This window comes from Stigmatopora argus, chromosome 1 (genome assembly GCF_051989625.1).
Source record: "Stigmatopora argus isolate UIUO_Sarg chromosome 1, RoL_Sarg_1.0, whole genome shotgun sequence".
NCBI lineage: Eukaryota > Metazoa > Chordata > Actinopteri > Syngnathiformes > Syngnathidae > Stigmatopora > Stigmatopora argus.
Window position 1 is genome coordinate 9,818,337 of NC_135387.1, and position 22,564 is coordinate 9,840,900.

Here is a 22,564-nt window from a genome sequence, read left to right on the forward strand (position 1 = left end):
GATTGAACAAATAATTGATATTCATAACTAAAAGTTATACACTACTTTTTATATTATATATATTTACTGACTTTTTTCCAATCAATCCAAATGTCTGCTTGGACGTAGACCACAAATGTATCTTCTTATGCAAACATTCCACATGGATAAAGTGGAATCATGTTCAATATACAGATGTATGTGAGCATTTAGTTGTACGAGCACAGACTTGGTCTTAGCCTGAAGCGTGCGTACCGAGAATGTAAAGACTCGCTCCAGTGACACTCAATGGTGTATAGTTGACAATAATGTATAAGATGTTGGAAGTCATGTGGGGTGCTGAAACTCGGTAATATCTCCGTCAAAGAGAAGACCTTCCATTCTGTAGGAATGCCATTGGTTCTGGATGTTAGGGTTAGGTTCTTTTGGGGTTTGTTGGGGTTTTTGATCATTCTTGGCTTTTTGCCTTTGTTTAAATTGTCTGGGTGATTATCCAGTGATTTCACCTGTTGTTGCCCGCCCCTTGTTTCTCTCCCTATCTGTTGCCTCATGTCACCCAACTGTTCCTCTTGATCTTGTCAACCCCTCTCTGTCTATTTAAATCTTTTTACATCGACTCAGTTTATTGTCACCGTATTGTTCTCGTGCCCTCATGTTTTCCCCAGTAATTTTGTTTTGCTCTTTGTTAGTTTTTCCAGTTTTTTGTATGAAGTTTTTTTTTACAAGTTTGTTATTAAAATTAAACCTTGAATACTAACGGCAGATGGTTTCTTTGCACCAACTCAGAAGACATTTGATTGATGTGACACGACATACTGTACAACCCACCAGACTCACAATATAATGTAAATGGTATCCAAACTACATAGGGCCAAAATAATTTTACAGTATTGCAGCAGTGCTTAACATGATCTGACATGCACATGATGTTTTTATACACATGGGAAAATAATTAATGGTAATGAAACAGATAACACCATTATTTTCAGTACATAATTTGCAGGCATTATATAGCATTTCAATAAAAAGTTGTCACACCCCGATTGAATATCAAGTTTTAGTTTATTAAAAAAATAGATTTAAAACATTATCCACCAATAATATAACCTCTATCCTGTATCTCTCTAACTTGAAAAAAAGAAGGATAAAAGAAAATCTAGCACAATTGTTCATGATCTCTAATAACTTGAGAGTTGGATATGTTGAGAACAAACTTACCAACTTATTTAAAATAATATGTTTTTGTATTATATATTCTCTCCTTATGTACACAGGAAATATTTTTGCCATCTTTGCCTATCAGTTTGTCTCTTCTCCATCAAAGAAAGAAGTTGAATCCTTCCCGACCGTCATGCTAGTGACTCAGGGAGATCTTAAATCATGTAGTGGGTGTTAAAATGTGTCACAGACAGCTAAGTAAAAGCTTTGAAGCGCATTGCGGAGCCTGCCATGTAAAAACTAAATTGTTGAGCTCTTGGAGAAATTTCTTTTGTTTTGGAGGCTAGCAGCTCTAGGAACCATTACTCAAAGTCCAATCATACCAGACTCCTAATTTACTGCCTACAGAGTTTAAAGTATCTTCTAATGTATTTTTTGATAACCCCCAGCTGGTGATTTGCTCTTGTTTCGGTAATGTGTTTCTTGGGAACATTATAGCTCTGGCTGGTAGTATATAGTAATACGTTGTTTTATCTAACTGAATTGGATCTGAAATGTGACAAATTGAGGGGAGAGGAGTGACACTGGTTCAATGCCAAGAAGAAAAAGAGCCCCAGTTCACCATACATATCATGAAAATTCTCATGCGTGCAGAATATCAGCATGGCTGCTTCCAAGAATCTGGAGCATACAAGCTCAGCATATCTGATAAGGATCTGCAACAACGATCTAAAACAAGGATCTGCAACGTTCAGGGAAAAAAAATCCCGTGCAGCTAAATGATGGCCATTTGTTTTGTGTTGGTACGTAGGAGCCTCAAGGACGAATTGGTCAAAAGAACCTCTGAATCACCGAGATGAGCTTGACTTGTCTGAAACCAAAAGATGTGTTATTGTTATCAGATTGTAAAATGACAATGATCAGTTTTCAGACAAGGCCACACACATATGAGAATGAATATTATTTCCAACTCTGTAAAGGCCATTTTGTTTTTCTTGGAGGGATGAAATGACACAGAAAGTGGGGGTGATTGGGTGCATGCAGATATGTCAGGGTTTAGATTGTATCTATTTGGGACACATTTTCTTCTGCTGAGCATTGTCAAGTATGTCACAGGTGCCAGGAGATTAAATAACATATTGTACTTTTATAGGCATCTGACTTGACACATTTACTATATAATTGGTGGTTGCGGCATCACATACTGCCAACTCTGCTTTGTCAGCAAATTTCGACAAACAATCCTTCAAGGCAATGCAACATGTCACGTGGTGTAATACTTCTTTTTCATTTTAACCAAGAAAAGTTCAAGACGACTACACTTCCTCATGTAATTTGCAGGTGGAACGGGAATGTGGGAAAGCACAATCATCACTCAGCACATTTTGTTAGGAAAACTTCAGGCGAGAATAAGGTCACAGCACCATATTGGAATCATTCCTTGGGGATTGTTTGTTGGCCAAACATTATGCTGTGGATAATTAGAAACAGAGACTTTGAAAATAACTTTTTATGGGGGACAAAAAAATCCTAGATTTACTAGTTTACACATGGGCCCAAAAGGGCTCCAAAGCTGTTATTAGACAGCCACTGTATACATTTTAGGCTGCTGGAATTTAGTAACAGACTAAAATTACGTTGACTTTAATGTCATTAGTCAGTTCAGATTTTCAACACCGTTTTGTACAAAGAATAGAAACAAATTGCAGGACTTACATTTGATTAAAAGTACTTTTGTTACAATCCATAAATAAATGACAAATTGGTTGTAGTAAATTCAATGGACCCAAATAGATCTTTTGAATTAACGATTAATATCAATGCATTAAAGCTTAATACAGACATTTGAGTTAATTTATTTTATTTATATATATATATATATATATATATATATATATATAAATATATATATATATATATATATATATATATATATATATATAAAAATATATATATATATATATATATATATATATATATATAAAAATATATATATATATATATATATATATATATATATATATAAATTAACTCAAATGTCTGTATTAAGCTTTAATGCATTGATATTAATCGTTAATTCAAAAGATCTATTTGGGTCCATTGAATTTACTACAACCAATTTGTCATTTATTTATGGATTGTAACAAAAGTACTTTTAATCAAATGTAAGTCCTGCAATTTGTTTCTATTCTTTGTACAAAACGGTATATATACCTTCACAATGCATACATCACATTTTTTTTACTATAAAAGGCTGGCTGTTAATTTTCTCACACAAATTCATGTTTTTTTTTTTGCTAAGGAAAATTAAATTGGCATTGATTTTCATTATAATCAATTTTGTCGGTAATTGAAATGACCTTGTGATGGCTATTTTGTGGTGCTGAAATTAATTCCCAATTGCATATAAGTGCTGGAGGAGCTCTTATAATGGGCTAATTGGAATGCACTTCAGGTATGTCAACAGGTGACTTTAGTTAACCTGATGAGGTAGGCGTGGCTGGAGGAAACTTCTTATTCCTATATATTATATACTATGGAGGGGGGTGGAGCATCTATCTATTCGGTTAGGAATCTATCCTAGCTAACTATAGGGAAGGACCTGGGGTCAATCACATTGTTAGGTGTTGGTTTTGTCTGTTTTGTTGGGGTTTTGATGTTTTACCTCCTCTGACCTGTCCTTGTGATTTCCAATTGAGCTCACCTGTCGTTTCCCTGTCCCTGGTGTCTCTCTTGCTCGCTGCCTCTCGTGCCACCCAAGTGTTTCTAAATGACTCGTCAACCCATTTCTGTCCATTTAAGCCCTGTGTCATTTCTTGTCAGATCGTCTACTGTTCATGCGTGTTTCTACATTGCCTTGTTCAGTCATGGACCTGGTCCACGTTCACGTCCAGTGATCCTCATTTCCCCGTGTTTCCATGTAAGGTTTGGTTCATTTCTCTTAGTTGTTAGTTTGGCAGTTTGCCCATTTTTTTGAATTTACGGCGTTGTTGTTTTTGTGTTATTAAAGTTACGTTAGTCCAGCCTCAGACCCCTTGTGTCTGTCTGCTTCCCTGCTTTCGGGTCCCAACCACGCACCGCCATGTAACAGGCACAGTGAGACAAACACACTTAGACATAGGAACAAGTTTGTTTTTTGTGATATGGGAGAAATAGTGGTGCACCCAGAAAAAAAAGTAGGTAGTGGGAGTACATGCAAACTCCACACAGGAAGGCCCGGGATTGAACCGTTGAGTTCCGAACTGTGAGATGGACAGGATAACCACTCCACTATGCCACCCAGAGTGAAGCAGGGAATGGAAAAAAATTATGTTGCAGTAGTGGGATGGGCTACCAAGACCGGGACGATAAATCTATGTATACCCATTTTAACCTCACAAATAGCTCAATGGTAAGAAGTGGGTTCCTGCCAACTGTATAAGTCTGTAGGACCACATGATTTCACACACTACTTATTAGATATTTTTTATAGATTTAAGTAGGAATATTCAAGATGGGCATATTTTTGATGACGATTAGTCATAGATTCATTAAAATGTCACTGATTTTCAAGTTCATGGTACGTCGTCTGTGAGAAAGACCGCGTTTAAACGTTTTATGGATAATCTCCTCTGAATGAGGTCCCTGGCAAATTATTCCATATTGGAATGAGTCTTTGAGAAATTATTTGCAGATATGTCGATATACTGTATATTGTGATTCTTCAAAGTCATTTGCTTCCATGGCTTGTTTGAAAAGTACTGTGCGACATCTGGACCTAACAAGCCACTTGTGTCAATGCAGATGTGCAGAAAAGATTTCCGACATTCTCCACGGTGTCTGCTGCAGATTTGGGAATGTGTTTAGCACTCTGCAAGAATGTGGCTTTAAGAGCGTGAATGCAGTTAGATGCTTTGTTGGGGACTCAACTAGACATTACATGCCAACAGCACAAAAGCATATTTAAAGTCTTGCCATCCATTTTTTTCAAATCATTACCAGTGTGGACTCCCCCCACAAAACATAGCCACAGCTGTTCTTGGAAATACAAAGCTTTATTTTTTGCAGAACGAATAGTCTGAGCAAAACTCTCTTAAACCAGCATTAGTCATGCCAAGCAGGTGCAACATTTATTTGATTCCTTGTGAATTTTATGCCAACATGCTCTGTGGGAAGCAATCGCTTGCGAGCCATCTGCACTTAACACCCAACTTGGATTTCACATTGATTACACTCATCAAGCATCCGGCAAGGCTTTTGCGTCATTGACAGTAAGCTGGGCCATGTGACGTGCGGATGCTGCGCCACATTATGGATGCCAAAGGCCACGTTAGGCCTTGACATATTTTGAACAATAGCAAAGGCCAAGATCAATATTGCGTGTGGTCAGTGCTCTCTCTGATGTCACAGCTATGGCAGGATCTCGTTCGCGATTTGAAAAGACCGTCCGATCATAACCCTCGGAACAATTCAGCATCCCGGTTTATCATTCTTACACCTTTTTGAGGAGTTCCTCCACAAGCACCCACCCTCTGCAGCTGCAGCGTCCTTTGGCGTGTAGTAAAGTAGGTCAGAATGTGAAAGCCGAGCTGCAGATAGATACAGCAAACAATAGTAGCAAATCCTCGGTGATAGCTGTATGAACAAATTGCTTCTAGAACTTTATTGTAAAGGCTTTAGGATAACTCCAGGTGTACTTGAAAGTTGTCTGTAAATTCAAGAAATTGGATTTCCTTTCTAATCATTGTGGCACAAAATTGGCGGTTGAAAAACACAATGTGACAGATATAATGAGCATAAAGGGAAAGAAGGAAATTTTTACATGAGAGGTATTTTGAAGGCTCTGTGGGACATTGGTTTTCTATGGTGCCCTTTGATTTCCTTTGTCATCGCACCTCTGTTCAAGTTCATTCCAAAAAGATTAAGATTCTGTCATCACGCCTCTGTTCAAGTTCATTCCAAAAAAAATCCAGGTTCTGAGTTTGAAAACTTGGTCCAGCCTTACAGACATGTTATTACAGAAATGTGTCTAGATTAAGTGCAATCCCTTTCTTTTTTCCCATATAATGCTACCAAAGATGAAAAGGGGTGCTTTTTGGGAAATGGAACATTGGATGCAACTGAGCAGTCCTGTGGTAACAAAAATAATACATTTTTTATTACATTGAGTTGGCACTGTTCTTTTGCTGCATTATCGTGCAATTTCTAGAAATGACACACAGATTTACTTATTTTTCTCATCACAAAAGCCATGATTCACTTTTCCAATCAGTATTGTGATGAGAAGCAAGGTGACAACCCCTCTGATAAAAAGGATAGGAAAGCTAATACACCTCAATGACTATTTAATAGTCATTGAGGTGTATTATCCACAGAACATTTATTATGATAGTATTATTACAAAAGTTCCACAGATTCATGGAGCAATTTTTGTTACTTGTGATCAAAAATAAGATCTAAATTACGAACTTTGAAATATCTTATTTCCCACTTACGTCACTTTTACAAATGCTAAAACTATGACATGGGGAGACTGCTAGTGCTGAAGAATAAAAGCTTTAAAGGTCACTTTCTGTTTCGAAGGAGTCACCAAAAGCTCATATCTCACCAGCCATTCTGGAAATAACTGGATTTGAAGATTAGATAGCAAGTGCGTGTGTAATGGGGGCGGCATAATGTGGGACATGGATGATTTTAATGGGATTCTCGTGTAAGGCTGCCCCGAAGGGGAAAAAATGTGACTCAGCAGAAAAAACGAATAGCCTTTTCTTAAGCATAGTATTTGCATTGCCTGTTTAACTTGGTCAGTGGGTGTAGTGGTCCCACTGAGTAGGCTTCAGTCACATCAGCGTCTCCCATCTGAAGGCATGCCAACACCCGCCCTGCAGAATCAGCATCACAGTGTGCACGCTTGACAAGTGCGCCTCCCCCTTCGTGCCTTGTTTGACATACCCATCGTTACAGGCTTCGCCTCTGGATTTATTTATTTTTTAAGGCCAGCTCAACGTCAACCGCAGATTACACATTCTGCTCTCACGCACGCAGGGACGAAGGCAAGAGAGGAGCGACTCAAGGGGTGGGGGGACAGACACTGCCGTTCTCCTGCGCAGACGACAGCTATCACGCGTAATCGGCGACTGGCAGAAGCGGACTAAGGAGAGGAGGACGAAGAGGAGGAGAGTCAAACGCCACGCCACGACTGGATATACGCGTGCAGATTCCCCATTTTCCAACCGCAAAATTAAGAAGAAGGTGCGAGAAGCTCAATTTCCGCGGTTGTCCATCAGTTGCGGTGACACCTTGGCACACCTGTGGATACGGCAAACACCCGCTTTATGATCGGACTCCAATCTCTGCTCCACATAGGGTTCCTCAGCTGATCATCATCCCGCGCACCATGCTACTGAGCTTGCCCCTCTTGCTAGTCCCCGTGCTGTGCGTCACCAGCTGCGCTGCGTCTTTCGTGCCTTGCGAGCCGTGTGACCAGAAGGCCCGTTCCATGTGCCCCCCGATGCCGGTCGGCTGCCAGGCGGTCAAGGAGCCCGGCTGCGGCTGTTGCCTGACGTGCGCCTTCGTGGACGGACAGTCGTGCGGCGTGTACACAGGACCGTGCGCGCGCGGTCTGCGATGCCTTCCCAAGAGCGGCGAGGAGAAGCCCCTGCACGCCCTCCTGCACGGTCGCGGGGTGTGCAGAAACGAGAAGTTGTACAAACTGCTGCATCCTTTGAAAGGTAGGCCCGCTGTCTTGTCTTGGAGGTCAAAAAGCAAAAAGCCGCATTGAGATTATGTGCTGCTCCCTGAGCCAATAAAGGCATTGATTAAAATATTTTATTAATTAATTAATTAATATTAAAGGCATGCATTGATATATATATATATATATATATATATATATATATATATATATATATATATAATATATAATATATATATAATATATAGATATTATATATATATATATATATATATATATATATATATATATATATATATATATATATGATGAGTTCTCCATTTACTCACAACCTGTGTAGACAAAATAAAATATGGACAAGGCATTGAGTTTAAGAGCATTTCATTGTTGTACTTGTCATTTACTTACATGAAATGCATTTGTAATGTATGGCCACTTATTTTAGATGCCCTGGTGATCTAGTATGCACCTTGATTAGTATTCTTTGTCAAAAAGCATAAAAACATGAGTTCAGCTTTCTCCTACGGTTTATATACTATATCCTGTCGTAATGGCTTCTAGCAGCATTCCTAATCTATGCTTTCAGTGTATTCAGGTGAGTCGAGTATACAAATTTGAGTTGACCTTTTGGAGCCAGTGAGGCTGACTGACAAGTTGAGTCTCCACCAACCTTTAAAGAGTCTCACATCTGTCATTACCAGTGCACATGACTAAGAAGCTCCAAATGGACAATTGCCCCTATTGCAGTTAACACGCTCTGGCCAAGTGAACTCGACAATGGCTGCCAATCAATCTCTCATCTTACCCCTAAAAGGCAAAACAAGGGAGAAAAGTACAGGTGGGACCTCGTCAAGCTGAATTGGAGACATTATTTGGAGTCATTGTTTCTGTCAGGGAGCACCATCTCAAGCTTTGTCTTGCTCTACATTGTCTCAAGTAATATTTTATCCTGCCTTCTACAATTTCTTGCCTTTCTTTTCTACTTGGTATGGCACCTCTTTTTTTGCGACATGCTACCATCTGTATCACGTATCGCTGTTCTCTATTACTCTTCTCCATTTTCTTTGATTTTATTAAACGAGCATGCTTCCTTCATATAGGCCCTATATTATAGGGCCTATACTATGGCGAGATAAAATTTGCTTGAAGCACAGACACATATTCTGCAGGATTCAATGCCAGGTATTTAATGTAACCTTGCAGACATTACACTTAGTTCACTCCAAATGTACTTGCCTGCACTGTCAGCATAGATATTCTATATTCTTTCATCTTCCCGATTTCAACTGAAAATGTGAAATGACCACACAAAGTGCAAGTGATGATCTGGATTGTAGTAAAGGTAACAGGTGAAAGATTTTGCTCTATTGAAGGTACGTACACTTCATGTGCAACCAACCATGTCGATTCAAACACAAGTAGCGCCATATAAAAGTTTGCAAGAACACGATTAGTCAGCACCGAGCAGATTGAGTGAGGATTAGCAAGCAAAGACTTGATAGATATAATGCAGATCGTGCCTCTGTTTTTTTTTCCTCCTGGGAGAGAGAATAAATGTGTCAGCAGAAAACCTGTTTTCCAAGACTTCATTATATATCTGAATTGATGACATCACTGTGATCTATACCATTGGTATTGGCAGGGTAGGAGCTTTGGAGGGGGTGGACAGTCACAATGGTGACCTTGTTTTACTACCCTGTTAGCTTAGTAGCTTAGCGTGCACTCACGGAGGCCCTGTACCACTAAGATGGAGGAATAACCATGATGCATGAGATAGCAAGAGAAATGGGCCAGGAGTGGCTTAAAGGAATGAGACATTGGTTTCTATAGGCTCTTAGCCACTCATGTCATATGCAGCGCTATGAACATTGGATGGAAAAGGAGAATGGGACTGAGTCACTTCTCACGTTTGACAGCAGTGGGGGTTTTGTCCCTTAAGATGCACGCTTTAGCTTGCTTTCTCATCAACTGCAAAACTGAATCTGAATCTCATCTGGTTTCACATCATGGTGGACTTGCGGTTATTACGATTGCCTGACATGTCTGGTGTTAGAAGTTTTGATTCAGTCTGCATTTTTCCTGCTGCTAAGTAAAATGCATAGTGATTAATAGTATTATTATAAAGTCTGAGCTGCTACCCAACTGTGATATGTTATCTAATGATGATGGTTTTCTCCCTGTCTCAGACACCATGATGCCCCTAACTAAGGTGCCCATATACGGACGGGACCACATTAGCAGTCGAAAGGCGCAGGCGATGAAGCAGGCAAAGGACCGCAAAAAGCAGCTGGCCAGGGTGGGACCCAGCAGCCATTTGGACTTCCCTCTGCACGGACTGGAGAAATTGGAGCTTGTATGTGATCAGTACACACCAACCACTATGCTTCAGGCTTTGTTTTTGCTCAAATGAGATCAATTTTGAACAATACAGACACTTTGAATCACAGTAACAAACTATTGTAAGCGACTTTCAAGCTAAATCAATGGAGGGCTCGAATTAAGTCTTGAGTCCTTCTTTGCAATAATGAGCAATGGCTTTGTGCAAAATATTGAATTTTAGTTATTCCAAGTCAAATAATATTTACAAAAAATTTGTCATGGGACAAAAGTATTGTAATAAACCTCAGCAAATGCATTAATGTAGACAGCATTTTTTACTGTATATATGTGTCACAAACTACATAGATCACACTCTTCCTTTATAACTTATCTCATGAATCAAAACAGCAAGAAATACTGGAAAATGGCTTTAGAGACTCGTCAACATTTTGAATAAATAAGATTGCGAAAAAAAAGCAACCATGTCTTCTCCTATGGGTGCATGTAGGGACCTTGCCGGAGACGCCTGGATCAACTCATTCAGAGCATGAAGGACACATCCCGGGTCTTGGCTCTCTCTTTGTATATCCCTAACTGTGACAAAAAAGGTTTCTTCAAGCGCAAACAGGTAGAATAGCGTCCTTTTTATTTTATGACGTACGCTGCAAACAATAACCTGAAACCATCACCTTTCCGCTCGCAGTGCAAGCCATCACGTGGACGAAGGAGGGGGATCTGCTGGTGTGTGGATCGCTTTGGTGCCAAGGTTCCTGGCATAAACTACGCCGGTGGTATTACGCATACTGTATTTGATGAGTGCCGACCAGTAGTCTGATTTGTCACCATGTGGTCATTGTGAACTGTTCTAGTTTTTAAAGGGAAGCTGAAATGCTTGCTCAAGGGTTATACTGTACAGTTCTAAATGGGCTGTGTTCATTCACTTAAAGGTGCTATGAAATGGTGACCGTGTCATAAATGAAAATGTACTATTTTAATCTTACATGTAGAAAACAAATTTGGCACTGAAAGCTGTATTTTAGTTAGTTAGTTAGTTAGTTGGTTAGTTATCAACCCAAAATAGTGCATCTGCAGATTGTAAAAATCTTAAAATCATTCTGTTTTGAGTGTTTTTTTGTGTTCTGGGTCAAGGCAGCTGCAAAAAATAGACTATTTAGGATCATTTCATTATTAAACCTATTATGTTGCTTTTTTTTAGGATGGAATTGTGTCCAACAAATTTGCTGTCCTATTTCATAGCACCTTTAACATGAAATAGATTTCATTTTATTCATATATTAGCTCTGGAAAAAACAAAACACCAAAAGGCCACTGGACATTTTTTGGTATTTTGGATTTTCTACAAAAAAAGGACAACTTTATTTTTATAATTGGGTAGTTGTGTTGTCAGTAGTTTATAGAACGCAACCAACATTTTTATTTTGCACAAACCTACCCATAAATACTAACATCACGGAAATCAGTCATTTGCAGTGGTCCCCTATTTTCTCTCCAGAGCTTTATGGTGCATCTCAATAGATTAGATTGTTTTATTAAATAAATGTTTTGATTTTTTTCTCTTTCAAGATTTTGTGTGCTCTCAGAAAATAAATCTTACACATGACAAAAATCCAAATTATAGGACATAGAAACCATGTAGAAAAAGGGGCTTATTTATATATAGTAAAGACATGCTGTATTTCTGGCTACAATGCTATTATGGCAATATGCTATTGATGGAATCACGGGTTATTTTGATAGCCGGCTTCAGCGAAGGTGTCACTAAACTTGCCCTTACTGCAGTACATTCTCTAGTCTAGGGGATCGAGTTTTGGTGACTCTGCGGAGCAACCAAGCACAGCGAAGTAAGTAATTTAAACAGCTCTTGTAATTTAGGAACTGCTGGATGGGTCCAACCCTTCCAGGGTTCCTGGTGAATTATATCAGTCTCACCCAAAAGAGTGTCAGCAGACTGTAGAATGGAGTGGTTGAAAATATATATTAAATTTAAATTTCCGCCCTATTGAAATATATTGAGATACACCTACCAAATACATATTGTGCATTTAGTCTGTTTAATATAGCAAATTTAAATCTGACGTGGAACTAACATCCAAGTATATAGCAGCTTCTGCTAGTGTGAGAGGATTTGTGGCATATTTTTTGTGATTCTGGGGGAGCAGTGGGCAGCTACTGCTGGGTTTTCCATTGGAAAAGGTAAGAGGGACCGATTCCATTATGTTATTAATTTTGGGATTAAATTTGTTATTTATTTATTGTAGTTGTTCATATCTTCCCAGTAGGGGAGCTGACACTACGCTCAGTACTGCCAAGCAATTCTGAATTGCAGTTTAATCTAAAATCACAATAAAATATAGAGATGCAATTGCCAAGTGAAAATGCCAAATTAATTAACTATAACTACAACCCTCTATAGTTTAATGTATGTCATTGTTGATTCAAAGGTTATTGAATACATTTTTAACTTTCCACCAATTCCAAGTCCAGAATGTGTTCATGATCCTGATAACATAGTGTGTATGTGTGCGTGCGTTTGTATGTGCAATGCAATGCCCTTCCAGAAGAGCTCACCCATATCTTTTGGGACTTGAACGCAAAATCGATGTAAAGACATACATTCATCTTTCAGAGTGCAGGATAATCCACTAGTGTGACTGGCTGGCACAGGAATGGCTGTTGACTTCATACAGAAATCCAAGTGCCTTTGGCCAATGCCAATTTGAATTGCAATTTGCATGCTGTTGAATGGTCCTACTGGTGGATGAGTTCAAGGTGGATGCTAAAAAAACTCTGAAAAATTTGATTAGCGCCTTTTCCACCGTCACCATCTTCCTGTTTATTTTAATGCAAAGTTACATGCGTTCTGCATTGCACAAGTGGGTAAACTGGGTTAATTAGCGTGTTTATCTCCCAGGAGACATTGTGATTCAAAATACAATGATTGTGTTGTGTACAATTTCATAAAGTATTTATCATGCATCGTACTCAGTTTTTTGTAACACTAATCATTATTTAAATAAAGATCCCGTACTCTGGAAAAGCACTAAATGGTTGCATTTGAGCTCTTGTTTCTAAAATTTAAATTAGGAAGCCATTATATGACATTCATTCACCTTGAAGGTTATATATTTGCTGTTTTCCAGCTAGACCTGGCACCTGCCACAGGTACTAAAAACTGATTGACCTGATTGAGGTTGATCCCCTGACCTCTCAAGCCTTGAGGCTGTTGTCTAAAGATGTTAATATGGCACCCGACCCAACATTACCTCACACTGTACTACAAACTGATAGATGCCACGGCACATTAAGAAAGTAATACATTCAAAGAAAGGCCAACAATAGATTAAAAAAAATATTATAGGCATATCTTACCATGTGGTAATGAAAACTGGTTCATATAGCTTGGACTTGAGTTACAAAGAGATGCTTCTCTCTTATTAACTGCAGGATTCCATGTTCTCAGATTGTGTCTTCAGAGATTTGAACATTAGAAAGTTCCAACATTAGTATTTACAACCAATATATGCTGTCTTATCACTAAAAAACAATATTATTGAACGAGAAATATAAACAACTCATTAATATATACAATAATTACATTTGAAAGAGGTCGCTTCATCAAAGTAAACTTGATATTTACTGTTACTGTTATTTAATTTACACTCAATCTAAAAAAAACAGAGAAATCACTAATTTTTTAAAACAACTATGTTTTGCATCCTTTGGTTTATAAATCTGTTTATCTTTCTGCCAATAGCCATATATAGGGTAAAAATAGCATAAGTGCTTCGAAAACAGAATTTGCAACATGAAAAATGCTGTGGCATTTGTACTATTGCAACGTTGTATAACAATACCCCCAGGTATATTCTTTACAATCTGCAAATAATGATTAGCTCCATCTATACCTGCGTGTCTGAATTATACAAGCCTTAGATGACCAAGGGGCAAAAAATGTGGCAAAAATGGTTAAATTCTTCACACGATATTTCTAGTATGCCATTACTAAGCGTTTTTATAAAGTACAACATAAATGTTATTTAGAAAAGCATAAAGAATTTTGTGCAGAAGGGGAAAGATGATTATTCATCTTCTGTCCCGGACATCCTTGCAAGGGGTGCGGGGGTTGCCGGAGCCTATAACAGCTAACCCCGGGCGAAAGGCACACTACAACCAGACTGGTCGCGAGTCAGCCTAAAGGTACAAAGAGAGACAAACGACCATCCGCACTCGCAATCATACCGGCACCAGTTGGACTTGAGCCCGCACCTGGCTGCACCGAAGTCAGGCGAGTGAACCTCTACACCAGGGGTCGCCAAGCCGGGTCTTGATAGCCCCTATCCAGTCTGTTTTGCATATCTCCCTCCACCAACACACCTGAATCAAATAATCTGGATCGGTATCAAGCTTCTGGACAGCTTGCTGATGAGTTGATCATTTCATCCAGGTGTGGTAGAGGAGGGAGATATGGAAAACAGACTGGATAGGGGCTCTCGAGGATCGGACTTGGCCACCCCTGCTTTACACCATAAGGCGGCGAAAGATGATTACTAATAGGTATTTTGACGTGAAAGTGGTTTCAGCCAAAACAAATCAAACACCCAATTTCATCTACAGCTCTTTTTTAATTCCATGTTAACTTTAACATATTGTTCCTCTAAGGCTGTGCCATATTGCTAGTTGACCTAACCTATTAATTTTTGTTGTTCATCCTCTATACAGTTCCTTAATAAAAACAAAAAACAAAAAATAAACAATTATATCTGATCCATGTTGGCTATCTCAAGGTCCAGCTCCAGCTCTGAAAGGTACTGGCTACAGTTGGGATTGCCCCGCACAGTGGGAGCTGCTGGGATGGGTCTGCCAGTGTAGGGGCTTACACACCAGCACTCGCCCCTCTGCCCATAGAGCGACATCTTGCACTGAAAAAGCATTTTTGTTTTTGTCAGTAGCAATTTTAATAATATTAAGTATTCATTCAAGATTAGTATAACCCCCACACGCTTCCTTCATAACCTGTGCGTGTGTGTGTGTAAAATACGTTGAATTTGAATGGTATTTAATCGCTTAATAAGGGGAATTGTAATCATTAATAAGGAGAGCATTTAGCCGAGGGTGGACAGGTATGTTAGAGAGAATCTTGAAACATGGACAGTGGTTGTTGTGAGACAGCCAATTGAATTGAATGCTTTTATTATCATTATATGAGAGCGATGAAATGAGAGCCCAGTAGAGGGTAGCGATGTTCTAAAGTGAGAAATCAATGCATCCGCGACAATATTTTCAAAATAAATTAACGGATAAGGAAATGCATTTACTTTTTGGGGGATTTTGTAACTTGGATCTTTTTCTTATCTCGAATCACTCATTTGGATATAAAGAATTTTGTAACCTGAAAATTCCGTACCTAAAAGCATTTGTAAGTAGAGGTATGACTGTATTAAGAAGTGTTTTGCTCACTTGTTTGAGATTATACTGTCCCCTCCTGTCGCAGTTGGGGATATGCAGGGCATAAAGGTCCTCCAGGGGGCCTCGATTATCTCTGAAGGGCATCTTGGAGATCCTTTCCAGCACCTGGTCCAGCTCCTGCTGACATGGTGTCTGATACACAAAACAAGGCACAGAGTCAGCAGGTTTTGGCTGGAGGGTTAGTTTTGGCAAACATCCATATATTGAAACTTGAAACATTGATCGCTCAACAGCAATGTACTGTATCTTTGCGACAACTCGGGCAACAAGTCACAACATGTTCTAAGGCAGGCGGAAGAAGTTGTGATTTCTAATTGTATGTTACAGCGCCACTTATTTTTCCCAATATGGCCGTTACCAGTGACACACTATTTTTTCCTCATTAACATACTACTGGGGTGGCTCGGTGGATTGAATGGTTAGCACGTCAGCCTCACAGCTCTGGTGTACTGGGTTCAAATCCAGGTCAGTCCACCTGTGTGGAGTTTGCATGTTCTCACTGGGACTGCGTGGGTTTTCTCCGAGTAATCCGGTTTTCTCCCACATTCCAAAGACATGCATGGTAGGCTAATTGGAAACTCTAAATTGCCCCTAGGTAAGATTGTGACCATGAGTGGTTGTTTGTCTGCTTGTGTCCTGCGATTGGCTGGCCACCAATTCAGGGTGTCCCCCGCCTCTGGCCCGAAGTCAGCTAGGATAGGCTCCAGCACGCCCCGCGACCCTAGCGAGGATAAAGCGGTCCAGAAAATGAATGAATGGAAAAAAAGGATAATATAGTATACTGTGTTTCATATCTGAATTAAAATGTGCTGCAAAAGTTGACAAAACAATTACATTGTCACCACTATTTTAACAGACAACTGAATGGAAAGAAGACTGAGCATGGTTTATTTCAATTAAAAAAAGTTCATACTGCCTCTTCAGTGATCTTTTTGGAATAGGTCATTTTAAAGTAAGAATTTGGTAATACGAAATGAAATGTAATGGTATATTGGAGATATCTAAATAGTGAAAGGCGGGCTGTCGGCCTCAAAGTTTTGGGGTTGAGTGTTCGATCCAAAGTCGGTTCTCACTGTGTGGAGATTGCTTGTTATGGCGTGGGTTTTCTCCGGGTAGTCCGGTTTCCTCCCACATCCAAAAAACATTCAGGGTAGGCTTGTTGAACACTATCAATTCCCCCAAGGTATGGGTCTGCGCGTGAATGGAGACCCTTGTGCCCTGCAATTGTCTGGCCACCAATTCAGGGTGTCCCTCACCTGATGCCCGTAGTTAGCTGAGATAGGCTCCAGCACCCTTGCGAGGACAAGCGATTCAGAAAATTGAATTAATGAATAAATAATGAAATAAGGACAAATATCTGCTAAAAGGAGCTAGGTTAGCAGCATTTACAGTTTACTTGAATATTGTCATAGCGTGTAGGTCACACTAGGGCAGGGCGATATGGCCTTAAGTACTTATCACACCAAATTTAGGAGATTTGCCTTAATAACTATAATGGACCATAAATTCACCTGAGCGGAATATCATTTAAATAAGTTGCAGTGCCCTGGCCCACTTCCTCAAGAGCCATTTTGCATGTGTGCCTGCAGCTAAATGTAATTGTACTGACTCAGAGTGACTTGGAATTTACCATTTTTAAAGTTACTCCAGCGTGTTTAGGTGTTCTTTCACGATACCCATCATTTAGTTGCTTCTTTACATTTAGGATCAACTTGTGGCAAACGTGGTGATGACGTGTACACTCTGATTGTGGCATTTGGTTGGAAACAACACATCACTTCCAAGCATGCCCCCACCTGTTTTGGTCGTGTAGGTTTGAGCTCTTCCACCTTATTGGTCTTCATCTTTGTCAGCATGTCTTGACGATGTTGTCGCACAGCATTCACCTTCGGTCCCATCCAGGTGGTGTCTTTACTAGGTATGCGGACATCACTCAGGCTAATCTCGGACAGCAGTTCTATGACTTCACCTATAAGAGGACTTGGAGTTAGAGATCAACTCTGTGTTAGATTTGAGGGAACCACACTGAAAAAAATAAGGTTATTTTAATGGACTTTAACGTACTAGCAGTAACAACATTCCCACAAGACTATTATATGAATTTTTAAACAGACAAATGAGCTCCATTAATGCATTTGCAGAAAGAAAAAAGTGTCGATGAATAAAATTATAGTGGATTAAATGTATGTCACACTTTGTAAACTTTCTTCAAATTTGTGTCTTTCAGACTCCTAACCGTTCGATGGTTAAAACTGTTTACTGTACTTGACCCATTACCTAATTTTTACAAGTCCTCCTGATAAAAGCTACATGAGTCTAAAGTCTAGGCAGCCCTACACATGAACACGGCATTTGCAAAGGGCAAAGACCACAATCTTTTCAACTGCATGTCTATGCACCCTAGCAATGAGGACCACCCCACGAGTGTTCTCTTTCTCTTTACCAGCAGTTAGGCCTCAGTGGGCTCGAATAAGCAGTTTGAAGAGAGGAGCAGGACATGTGTCCAGTCTACTGCTTGAATTAAGCCCCACACAATGAGTTCCTTACTACATCTGATCCATGACAGATTCCCAGAATACACAAAGGCCAGAGGTGTCACGTCAAGATTTGGGTCAGCAGAGTGAATGCTGGCTCAGTCACTCATCAGCATGGATAGAAATAGTCTTCAGTCGCATTCGGATGCCTGCTCATGCAAAAATGGCTTGTAAAAAGACCAAACCAAATTAATGTGAAATCACAATATCAAATTCCAAATTGGGATTTAAGCAAGCGTACGAGAAACAAGCAATTTTCCGTTTTGATTTTTGAGGACTAAGTGGAACTGGTTTTGAAAAAATTGCAGGAGGCAGTTGTCTATAGCCTTTCATCTGAGAGCAGTTTGGACATGTTCTGGCACGCTTGCACACACTACCCCAGACACACAGTCTCTTTCTTTACTATCTAGTGTACACATAAATGCATCATGCATCAGTGTATAATATATACTCTATATGCACATATATGTATGTTTAACAGGGCGAAAAGAAGAGAAAATATGTATATTGAATTGTTAAAGTAATATCAGGCCCTGTGTTGGCTCTGAACCATAAACATGACCGAGTTATCCACCATTGTTGTTGTCAATGATAGAAGTTTTTTCACCATAACTAGAACTTTGTAAATGTCATTGAATTGTAGCCATTGCATTTTGAGCGGTGGCCACTCAGAATGTTATTCTTTTTGGCCTCCTAAATAAAACATTAAAGAAAAAACAAAACACTTTACTGGTTGCACTAAAACATGTTTGTTAGTACACACAACTACATTAAAAGGGGGACCCCGAGTTGGAGAAGATGGGGCAGTGGGTGAGTGCAAATTTTGAGGAGTACAGTGGGGCGGTCCACTTGTGTCGGTTGGAGGATTTGTGTGTGTATGTGTGTGTGTGTGTGTGTGTGTGTGTGTGTGTGTGTGTGTGTGTGTGTGTGTGTGTGTGGTTGGGTGAGATTATCTCTAGTCTATTTCAGTCTGGAAGGCTTCAAATGGACAGGAATGCCTCTTTGGCTCTAACTTCCAGAAGATCTGATGTACTCGACATTGTTACCTCCCCCATTCAAATAAATGTGATTTGAGTGTGTGCTATATGTTATGTGAAGCATACTGACATTAAATGATCATAGTTACAGTCAAATGTTGCTTAATTTGTTTGTATGGATAAAAATATTCATTCCTTTTTCTATCTCAGCCAAAAATGGGCAGGGGGCGTGGCGCACCCTAAGTTAGTTGGCAACCAATCACAGGCTACAAGAAAACAAACAACCATACACGCACACACTCATAGGGACAATTTTGAGTGATCACTCGGGCTTCCATGCATATTTTAAGGATGTGGGGTAAGGACAGAGTACTTGAAGCAAACACAGGAAGCCATGGGAAGAACATGCAACCAAACACCACACGAGATGGTCGGAACACACCAGGGATTGAACCCGCAATCTCAGAACTATGGGGTGTACTGGCTAACCTCTCTTTTACTGTGCTGCCTCGGCAAGAAATATTTCCATCCATTTTCAACATCGCTTATCCTTGTCAGCAATAAAGGATGCTGAAGCCTATCCCGAATCACATCTGAGAAAAAGTGGAATTACAACCTAAAGATCTCGCCAGACAGTCGTAGGGCACACAGAGGAACAGTAAACCATTCATGCCCATGATCACATCGTCACTGAGTGGAAATGGACCCCATGCTGCCTGCACCAAAGTCTGGTGAATACACCACTGCAGGATATAAATATTTGCCCATCCTATATTATTTTAAATAATGTTTCAGAGTCATTAGTACTCTATTCCCAGACACACAACACTCTTCCATATTAGGGTTATGGTGCGGTAGATGTTGAGCCTATCCCTGCTGACTACTACACTCTTTAATGGTCGCCAGCCAAATAGTGACAAACAATCATGGGCAGACTCATTGTAGCTCTGGTGGCTTTCCAAAAAAAAAACACCAATTGTGCTTAATGTTATGTCAACACTATTATAAAAAAAAGACAATTTCTGGGCTATCAATTCAACATGCCAGTGTGTCCTGTGTGTGCAAAAAATCATTTGACACCTTTTTTCTTGATAAAATGGATGTGCAAATCATTGTATTCAGTTTTATTTACATATGCCGACTTCATTGGATTTGGGATTTTGCACATCATAAATCATTAGTAGCGGGGATCTAGTATTCACCAAAGACATCCCATGCTAACTTTCATGTCTAACAACCAGAAGTGACAGATGTGAAACCTTTACAAGTAACACTGATCCTGTTTTTTGTTTCAGGTGGCATAAACTGAACCATGAGAATGGCGGATGACAAAGAACAAATGATCTTCCAGTGCACCAGATCCACAATAAAATGTGTCATTTTCATTTTGGTGCAGTGTTCAAAACGACTACTCCACCGGCTTCAATGAGGGCCTCAGATTCAGCCAAATAATGAGATTGTTTACTTTTCCTCTTCACTGTGACCCATCCTTGTACAAACACAAAGCACATGAGCCTCACAGGAGTCCTCCTGCGCACACAGTCGACCCATTTTCTAGGTAGACCACAGTGTATGCATACTGCAGGTCAAAGCCTAAAGTCCAGCTTTTCCAAACAATGCAACATTCCTCCCGCTGTCTCCCAACTCTCTCCACTCCCTTAAGGAATCGTCAACATCAACATTGGGATTTTTTTTTCTAACGCCATCTGAGGAGTGCAGCCTGTGAGAATTCTGGCCACCTTATCTTGCTGCTTTACAGGCAGATTTCCAAGGATTTGAAACAATGAGAGTGGGGACTTTTCATTTTGTCTTCTTCACACCCATGAACACTTCACCAAGGTCTATGAGGCAAGGACCACACGACAAATGTGTGAGAAAAAAAAATTAAAGGGAAGGCTATCAATTATTCATTCATTTTCTGAACCGCTTATCCTCAAAAGGGTCACGCGGGGTGCTGGAGCTTATCCCAGCTAACTACGGGCACCAGGCGGGGATACCCTGAACTGGTGGCCAGGGAATCGCAGGGCAGCTACCATTTTTTTTCATTTCATTTTCTGAACCGCTAACAATTATTCATTCATCTTCCATACCGTCCATCCTCGAAAGGGTTACAGGGGTTGCTGGAGCCTAACCCAGCTGTCTTAGGGCGAAAGGCAGACAACCCCCTAGACTGGTCGCCAGTCAATCGTGGGGGACACAGAGTGACAAACAACCTTCCGCACTCCCAATCATACTGCCACCAGCGGGAATTGAGCCCGCGCCTGCCCACACCGATGTCAGGCAGGTGAACCTCTACACCACGAGGCAGCGTGAGCTACTAATTAACAATTTCATATTTTTAAAGTATTATAAATTGAATAAATTCTGTCCTTAAAAGAGAGCAGGACAAGTATTTGTCTGAAATACAAGAAAAAAAGCTTAATTGATTTTTTTTTTTTTTAAGATGATTATTGCTTAATTTGGGAGCCCAGCTCTCATTTCTCATACTAGTATTTTAGACAACTGTTGAACACTGAGTGAATGGACCGACAAAGGACGGACTGACCGCTGGTCTGCTCCCGGGGCTCCTGGCTGGTTGGGTCAGTGTCCACCGTGTGTTGGCACAGGCCCTGGCCCTGCATCAGTTGTTCCAGGGGAATCTCCGAAACGGGCGTCGGGTAGCATCGCAAGCCAGCTGCACACCTCGGGGTATACACGCCGCACGTCTCGCCCTCCTGCCGGGCGCACACCGGGCAGCACCCGCAGCCCGGCTCGCGGACGATCTCCGCGCAAGGCTCGCTAAGGAGCGGGCAGAAAGCTTGGAGCTCCGCCGTGCAAGCCGGGCAACGGAACACCATCTCGGCCAGCGTGAGCGAGGCGCCGGCGAGGGTGATGAGCAGCAGGTAGTGGAGCTTGAGCATTGTTAATTGCCTTGAGGTTTGTGTCTTTGTCGGGGGCCGGAGAAATACATTTCCAAGTTTGAAAAAAAAAACTGAAAAAAGAGGGAGGGAGTGGGGATGAGCGGCGCTCAAGCGAACAGGTGAAGCAGGGGGAATGGTGGTCTGCTGGGTCCTACAATGCTCAAATTTGTTCTCGGATTCCGTCAGTGAGGATGGGATTTGCATACTTTGAGCAAATAAAAAAATCCCCAGGTCTACTTCTAATTGCAGTTCCAAAAAGTTTTGCGCAACTTTGTTTGTGTATACATTAAGCTAAAGGTTAGACACAAAGAGGAAAAAAAATAGTGTGAGATTCAAAGAGCCACACCACGCAGTCACCTGCCAAAACAGACAGACACACACAAAAACACACAATTAAAACCATATTATTCACCATAACGCTTTCTTCCCCTTACTTATTTATTTGTTTTTAATCGGCCCTGATGAATATGAGTGTGTTTTAAGAGAGAATAATAATAAGAGAAACATGAAACGAGGTAAAGAGCCACATATATACAA

General features: G+C 40.3%; 2 protein-coding genes across 3 annotated transcripts; one reads left to right on the forward strand and one right to left on the reverse strand.

Annotated features, from left to right (window-relative positions):
• Positions 1–6,929: 6,929 nt before the first annotated feature.
• Positions 6,930–13,195, forward strand: LOC144070680 (insulin-like growth factor-binding protein 5). 2 transcript variants are annotated; one of them, XM_077595109.1, is made up of 5 exons: positions 6,930–7,368; positions 7,483–7,847; positions 9,997–10,163; positions 10,638–10,757; positions 10,833–13,195. In XM_077595109.1, exons 2-5 carry the CDS (start codon positions 7,514–7,516, stop codon positions 10,962–10,964), a joined length of 753 nt encoding a protein of 250 aa, XP_077451235.1. In that variant the 5' UTR covers positions 6,930–7,368; positions 7,483–7,513; the 3' UTR covers positions 10,965–13,195. The 2 variants fall into 2 exon arrangements, with proteins under 2 accessions (XP_077451235.1, XP_077451227.1); XM_077595101.1 differs by having other exon boundaries at positions 6,931–7,847.
• Positions 13,196–14,752: 1,557 nt separating this feature from the next.
• On the reverse strand, positions 14,753–22,246 carry igfbp2a (insulin-like growth factor binding protein 2a). The gene is made up of 4 exons (XM_077595088.1): positions 21,673–22,246; positions 17,413–17,585; positions 15,608–15,748; positions 14,753–15,069 (listed from the first exon to the last, which is right to left on the reverse strand). Exons 1-4 carry the CDS (start codon positions 22,229–22,231, stop codon positions 14,905–14,907), a joined length of 1,038 nt encoding a protein of 345 aa, XP_077451214.1. The 5' UTR covers positions 22,232–22,246; the 3' UTR covers positions 14,753–14,904.
• Between the last annotated feature and the right edge of the window lie 318 nt (positions 22,247–22,564).